Source organism: Chiloscyllium plagiosum, chromosome 34, assembly GCF_004010195.1.
Source record: "Chiloscyllium plagiosum isolate BGI_BamShark_2017 chromosome 34, ASM401019v2, whole genome shotgun sequence".
NCBI classification, from domain to species: Eukaryota; Metazoa; Chordata; class Chondrichthyes; order Orectolobiformes; family Hemiscylliidae; genus Chiloscyllium; species Chiloscyllium plagiosum.
This window is the reverse complement of record NC_057743.1, coordinates 7,275,305-7,283,235: the sequence shown is the minus strand read 5'-3', so window position 1 is coordinate 7,283,235 and position 7,931 is coordinate 7,275,305. Positions and strand designations below refer to the sequence as shown.

Here is a 7,931-nt window from a genome sequence, read left to right as displayed (position 1 = left end):
GTAGTGGACAGCGAAGAAGGTTACCTTAGATTGCAACAGGATCTTGATCAAATGGGCCAATGGGCTGAGAAGTGGCAGATGGAGTTTAATTCAGATAAATGCGAGGTGCTGCATTTTGGGAAAGCAAATCTTAGCAGGACTTATACACTTAATGGTAAGGTCCTAGAGAGTGTTGCTGAACAGAGCGACCTTTGAGTGCAGGTACATAGCTCCTTGAAAGTGGAGTCACAGGTAGATAGGATAGGGAAGAAGGCGTTTGGTATGCTTTCCTTTATTGGTCAGAGTATTGAGTACACGAGTTGGGAGGTCATATTGCGGCTGTACAGGACATTGGTTAGGCCACTGTTGGAATATTGTGTGCAATTCTGGTCTCCTTCCTATCAGAAAGATGTTGTGAAACTTGAAAGAGTTCAGAAAAGATTTACAAGGATGTTGCCAGGGTTGGAGGATTTGAGCTATAGGAAGAGGCTGAACAGGTTGGGGCTGTTTTCCCTGAAGCTTCGGAGGCTGAGGGGTGACCTTAGAGTCATAGTCATAGAGATGTACAGCACAGAAACAGACCCTTCTGTCCAACCCCTCCATGCTGACCAGACGTCCCAACCCAATCTAGTCCCACCTGCCAGCACCCGGCCCATATCCCTCCAAACCCTTCCTACTCATATATCCATCCAAATGCCTCTTAAATGTTGCAATTGTACCAGCCTCCACCACGTACCACCCTCTGTGTGAAAAAGGGGTTTTCAAATTTTATGAGGGGCATGGATAGGATAAATAGACAAAGTCTTTTCCCTGGGATCGGGGAGTCCACTACTAGAGGGCATAGGTTTAGGGTGAGAGGGGAAAGATATAAAAGAGACCTAAGGGGCAACTCTTTCACGCAGAGGGTGGTACGTGTATGGAATGAGCTGCCAGAGGAAGTGGTAGAGGCTGGTTAACTTGCAACATTTAAGAGGTATTTTGATGGATATATGAATAGGAAGGGTTTGGAGGGATATGGGCCGGGTGCTGGCAGGTGGGACTAGATTGGGTTGGGATATCTGGTCGGCAGATCCAATTGAACTGGTGAAATAGGCATAAAAAGCTGACTGAACTTCCCCTGTTACCATCTTCCTGTGTAGTGCTCCATCAAGAATGCACAGAAGTATTGTGCTTGATTCCAGTCTTGTGAGTCCAAACAGAAATATTGATCTAACTTCATTTTAAGCCACATTTGTTTCTGCCAGGTATATTTACAATGTTCAACTTTTTTTTTATTCGTTCATGGGATGAGGGAGTTGCTGACTAGACCAACGTTTATTGCCCAGTAGGCAGTTAAGAGTCACCTTTGGTCTGGAGTCACATGCAGACCAGACCAGTAAGAATCGTCTCCCTCGTTTTGCCCCTTGAATTTTACCATTCCTGTGCTGTTGTCAGATTTGCTTCTTATGAGATTCGTTCTCTTTCACCTCTGGCCAGGAATTTTCGCAGAGTTGCTCCAAATCTTGTTGCCACTTCACTGGAAGTACAGGGAAAACTGTTTATGCAGGTAAACAAGGTGACTTCCATGCCACCAGGAAAGTTATGGAAGTGAACGAAGAATATCCCGTATGTTTATGTCGAGCCCTGTATTTGAGAGTTATTATTTGTTAGTGATTTTTGAGAAGATTTGTAGCTCAGGTTGATAAGTATGTAAGTTAGCTTCCAGCTCAGCGAGCTAACTTACTTAGTTATTATTTGTTTTACAGCATGAGGCAGTGCAGAAGACCTACACTATAACCCAATCTATGATCCACTTGAACTCTACTCCCTAAATGGCAATATATATAGATAAAGGGGTGGCATGGTGGCTCAATGGTTAGCACTGCTGCCTCACAGCGCCAGGGACCCAGGTTCAATTCCAGCCTTATGCGACTATCTGTGTGGAGTTTGCACATTCTCCCTGTATCTGTGTGGGTTTCCTCCGGGTGCTCTGGTTTCCTCCAACAATCCAAAGATGTGCAGGTTAAATGAATTGGCCATGTCAAGTTGCTGTTAGTGTTCAGGGATGTGTAGGTTAGGTGCATTAGTCAGGGATAAAATGTAGAGTAATAGGGTAGGGGAATGGGTCTGGGTGGGTTGGTCTTGGGAGGGTCAATGTGGACTTGTTGGGCCACTCGGCTTGCTTCCACACTGTAGTGATTCTATGAAGACCATGCTGGAAGTTCCCTTAGCTCCAGTTGGACCTATCTCCATTTTACAAATGCACGTATATATTATGTTTTAACAAATCCCACCCCATCACGATTGCTTTAACTGTTGTTGTCAGCAACAACATAATAGATCAAAAAATTAATTCTTGCCAGAAGACAGGACAAATATGACTTTAACAATTTAATTACTGTTTTGTTATTATGCATTGCCAGAGAGAAATGTAACATAACTCTTTGAGAGGCCATATGAACACATGGAAAGCATAATTAATCTGGAAACTAATCATATCATCGAGTTTGATATCCCAAAGGACAGAGGAGGCCAGACTGTAATATAAAGCAATAATAATAGGCCTTCATTATTATGGAGGTATTCACCAACAATCACGTAATCCTTTATAGATTTATTCAACGGATCTGTTGTACCCGTAAGGAAAAAAGTAATGTAGATAAGGCCAGTAAGGAAAAGAACAAGAAACTGGCTCTGGTTGCTTAAGGCTACATCATTGATATAAGGAATACTAATAGGGTAAGCTCATTAATTCCAGTGCTACTGTTCTTCTCCTTCTAAACTCAAATGCTTAAAGCTGAAGTGTTCTTTTGTTTTAATGCCCTACTTGTAATTTCTTAGGTTAGTTTCTTACTTGGGAAATCAATCAACCAGTGCTCTCTCATATTACTTGTGCTAATTTTATAGTAGAGTTGACCATAATAATTTATTGTTATGTGTCAGCATCCATTTTAAAACAAAGTTAATTCTGGAACTTTCCAAACTCATTGCATTCCATGTTTTAAAATTATGGATAGGACAACCTCTGCACTGGACTTGGTGCAGGCAATGCATTGAACTTGGCACCTTTTTGGTCTATATGACAGTGCCATTAAACTGACACATTTGTTCAAGACTTGGCTGTTACCTGCTGGAATGGATGGATTCTGTCTGGGTTGCAGTCATGACGATTTTGGCAACTTGGCCATAACCATGTTGGCAGAAGAATAAGAATTCGTTCCACACTCATGCTAAGATATTAAATATCAAAGGGCTTGGAGGAAAAGCAGAATGGCTCTTCGGTACTGAACGATGCAGAAATGTTTCTCCCTGCCTCCAAAACAAGAGAAACATTTAAATTGGGAAAATCTGAGATAATGTGAGCAATCTCACAGCAGGTCCATAAATGCATCATTAGAGTTTTACAGAATTTGCTGATTTGTTGTATGTTGGAAAACATACATGGATCAACTTTGATTCTTATTTAGATAAAATGATTTCCAATGTATGAAATAGTATACAAAACTCACTTTAAAAGTAAAGTTCTTGGTCATTAGTAATTTATGATCCATCTCTCTTCCCACATTTTTCATCAGAAGAATTCAGCTTAGCATTTGACTTAAAATGGACTCTGAATTCAACTTAGTTTTTTTTACCTCATCTGTATAATATATTATGAGAAAATTATTTGTTTTTCATTTTATGTTTATTTTTGTGAAAGAAGACTATTATGACACGGACAGCTTACTGTCTAGAAAATTAAGTTGGAAAGATAAAGTACAGCACACAGTTTTAAAGAAGACGAAAAGATTTGTTTCTGATTGAATTTTGCTTAAAATAGGTATTATGAATCAGACATTAGCTTTTTACATTGAAAAAGGTTTGTGATTAAAATTTGTACGGCCCGGATTTCAGGCAGTAAACAGATTCCTAAATTGATGGCTTTCTTGGTAATTGTATTAATCAAACAATCCTTGCCTCATAGACTAAAGTTCCCAAATCAATTTTATTATTTTGTTTTTCACAATTACGTCCTTGTATCATAAATTTACCTCAAAGCACATATTATACTGTCCTTTGAGACTTGCTTTACTTAATGTTTGTATTGTTTATTAATATGTTCATCATTCATTATGATTGATTTGTAGCTTATTTGTAACCTTAGGAAACTAATTTACAAACATAGAAATATATCCAGTTGGAAATAGTTTTTTCTAAATTAAAATTTTAAATGCAGGGAACCATAAAGCATGACAGCTTCCTGATTAATTCATTCTGATGGATAAAGTAAGTTTTTGATTTCTTTTCTATCCTGTGCAATTCATGACACAAAGCTATGTCGCCCAGTGTTGTAGCAGCACACATGATGGTTGCCATGATGAATGTGCCATTTCCAATCATTTTAGAAGTGTGAACAAAAAAAAACTACTGAATTATTAGGATGGTGCAGAATGTTTGCATTTTAGCAAGTTATCTACCTACCATTTCCAGAAACAAATTGAAAACCTATTGTGATGTGCTTTCATCAGGTTGCAAGCATTGACTGCTGGGTTGTGGTTCAGGGAGTAGTTATTAACTGCACATATATAAGCTGCATAATCTTAATTCCTATCTATTTAAAGCTAAGCAATAGAATTTTTAAAACCTACTCCTATGGTTCATAGGATGTGAGCATCACTGGAAGGCAATCATTAGTTGGCCATCCCAGTTAAGTGTTGAACACTTTGTTGTGGGTGTTTGGTGACATGAAGGCCAGACCAAGTTGGGATGATGCATTTACGTTCCTAAAGGACATTAGTGAACCAAATGGGTTTTTATAGTTCCATGGTCATTCGGAGATCCCAGAAATGCATTATTCTGTTGAAACATCTGAGCTTCTGCTTGAATGAGTTTGAACAGTCCAATCGCTGCCATCAGTTTCACAGCCTTTATTACAAGGTTTGATGTTTCAAGTGTTTTGCATTTTCATTTATTGGAATTTTAAAGATAATTGACATTTTTGGTATAGGAGTGTTTTTAACACGGGTGGATAATTATTACATTAGTTCCATCCAAATGTCTCTGTAGGGTTCATGGGTTTTATATCAAATAAAATGAATGAGTGCGGAATAAGTGGAGGGGCATAACCCAACATAGGGATATAAAGGGGACTTCTTGAATTGTTCTTTCAAAAGATTACTTCCTTCCCCCATAACACCTCTGAAGGGGCATGGATCACAACCCTTTAAAAAGCTAGCTCAACTACCTGCAAAATTGTAGATGATTAGGCCGTGCCAATCTCTGCAATCGGATTGGCCACTTTGGGTATGTCAGATGTTGGCTTGTGACATAAACTAGGCTGCATGTTTAAAATATACTCCTGAAAGTTGAAAAGCCCAGGAATAGGGTCTGGAATCCTGACATCAAAATTTGCCTGTCATTTTTAAAGTGTTCCCTAGCCATCCTGAGTTGGCGCAAATCCAGGCCAAGATCTTTCTCAGAATTACTCCTGAACTGGCCTTCTGAAAATGCTCATGATGGATAAGCTGATGTCTGACTCCTTCCCCTGTGAAGTGGTGAGGAACCCTTGCTTTGAGTGCATACTAAAGTCATCCGGAGAGTCTCCAAGCAGCGTGTTTAAAGTGATGAAGAACCCTTCAATGCTCAGTCCATGCTGTCATATAGAGTGCCAGTGTATCCATTGAGCTGCCTGCTTTAATGTTCGCACCTCAGATCTTTTGAAAGAAGGAGCATGAGCCCAAAACACTTAGCGGACCCCTTGAGAAGTCCTCTTCTCATTGAAATTTCTAAGATATTGATTTGCATTATAGAATTATAGAAAGGGGCGGCACGGTGGCTCAGTGGTTAGCACTGCTGTCTCACAGCACCAGGGTCCCAGGTTCAATTCCATCCTTGGGCAACTGTCTGTGTGGAGTTTGCACATTCTCCCCGTGTCTGCGTGGGTTTCCTCCGGGTGCTCCCGTTTCCTCCCACAGTTCAAAGATGTGATGGTCAGGTGAATTGGCCATGTTAAATTGCCCATAGTGTTAGATGGATTAGTCAGAGGGGGTGGGTTGATCTTCGGAGGATTGGTGTGGACTTGTTGGGCCGAAGAGCCGGTCCCCATACTGTGGGGAATCTAATCTCATCTAATAAAGACTCCAAGTTGTCATAACTGAGCCCACGAGATTTGAGAAATTTTTTTTTGCTCATTGTGTTTCACATATGAAATCCACTACAGGAAGGCAGAGACGAAGTAAATACCATAGATGTGTTTAAGGTTATAGTAAATTTATACAAAAGGGAGAAAGGAATTGAAGACTGATCTGGCTTGAGCTGGCTTGTCTTGAGCGTAAACAACATGGAACAATTGGGCTCATTGCCTTGTTTCTGTGCTGTACAATCTATGTTATGCAATAATTATTCCAAAAAAAAAGCTTTGTTAGCTGCCAAACTATTGTTGCATAACTGCAATTCAATCTGACTGAGGTTTTATCCCAGTTGTAGAACACTCCGCTGCTCATTAAAATTTCTGCTATATCATTCTAATGATTGGTGCATTGAGCAATATGATACTCTGTGGGAGCTTTCAGTTCCACATTCCAAGAGTTCTAAGATGGCTGATCACAGAGCAGGGTGCATCGAGGAGGACTTTTATGTGCCATTTAATAATTCATATGTACAAGATCATCAAAGAGCAAAGTAGAGAGTAGAAAATTGCAGAGCAGAAAGTAGCGGTGGAGCTATAATCTCTTCCAAGGTGCTTTCGTAATGTTGAAATGATCATTCTGCACTGAACCCAATGATCATTGCTTTCAATGTAATGACAGTTGATGACTACTACAACTAGTAAAATATTTTGATGTGATCTCTGTTGTCCCTTGTTCTTTTGACACAAAAAAACTGTTGTTAAAGACCTTCCAAACGTGGTGATTCTGCCTTCAGTCTGATATAGATAATGCTGCTGTGGAATAGTTTACTGTTAAAGATGCTACATAGACTCATTGCTGATGAAGTCATTGTTGTGTTTCCTAAAGAAGCTAATTGTTTTGTTCACAGTTATCCTCTTCTACCTCTTCTTTGGAAAATACAGCGTACATGCAAATCTTACGTTGGGCTGTTTGGAATCCGTTCTTGGGATCTCATGCTTCTGATGTAACGATATCACTTCATGGCGGACCTTCACCCAACCCAAGTAATTTGCTGGTTTACAAAACACCTTCCACTGACATGAGCTCAGAAGAGGTAGGTGATTCCTGATCAATAATATGTAATCACTCCTGCTGAATGGGCTAGACAACAACTCACCTGCTGCTTGGTGAGAGTTCCAATCTTTCAACATATCCTGGAGTGGTACTGTTTAGCCACTACTTCTTAACTTACATTTATGTAGTGCCTCTCATGAGATATGATGTCCCAAAGTGTTTTGCAATGATGAATTAGATTTGAACTGTAGCCATGTACTACAGGACCAATGTGTACTAATAAAGATAGAGTGTGACCAATCAATCTCAAGTTTAGGGATAGGGATGGGCCAGCGTTGTCCACATCCCACAAAAACGAATAATTTTGTAAAAATACAGGAACTTAAACAGAAATTGCTAGAGAAATTTAGCAGTTCTGGCAGAATCTGTGGAAAGAAAACAGATGTAATGTTTTGAGTCCAATGAAAGCACAAGTGTCCTATTTCAGATTTGTCTTTGCTTCATATTTCCAGCATCCATAGCTCATTGTTTTATTTCATTGATTAATACAGCACAGTAGGTGACCTGTCTCCCCAATATAGAGGAGGCCACATCGGGTGCAGCAGATGCAATAAATGACGTGTGTGGAGGTGCAGGTGAATTTGTGGTGGATATGGAAGGATCCCTTGGGGCCTTGGAGGGAAGTAAGGGAGGAGGTGTGGGCGCAAGTTTTGCATTTCTTGCGGTTGCAGGGGAAGGTGCCGGGAGTGGAAGTTGGGTTGGTGGGGGGTGTGGACCTGACGAGGGAGTCACGGAGGGAGTGGTCTTTTC

The 7,931-nt window shown here is 40.2% G+C and overlaps 1 protein-coding gene across 1 annotated transcript in view; it reads left to right on the top strand.

Moving 5' to 3' along the window:
• nphp4 (nephronophthisis 4) overlaps positions 1-7,931 on the top strand; it is a 431,885-nt gene that overhangs the window by 261,972 nt on the left and 161,982 nt on the right. The window contains exon 9 of the mRNA XM_043675534.1: positions 6,976-7,161. Coding sequence (XP_043531469.1) covers positions 6,976-7,161 — 186 coding nt within the window. The remainder of the gene's footprint in view (positions 1-6,975; positions 7,162-7,931) is intronic.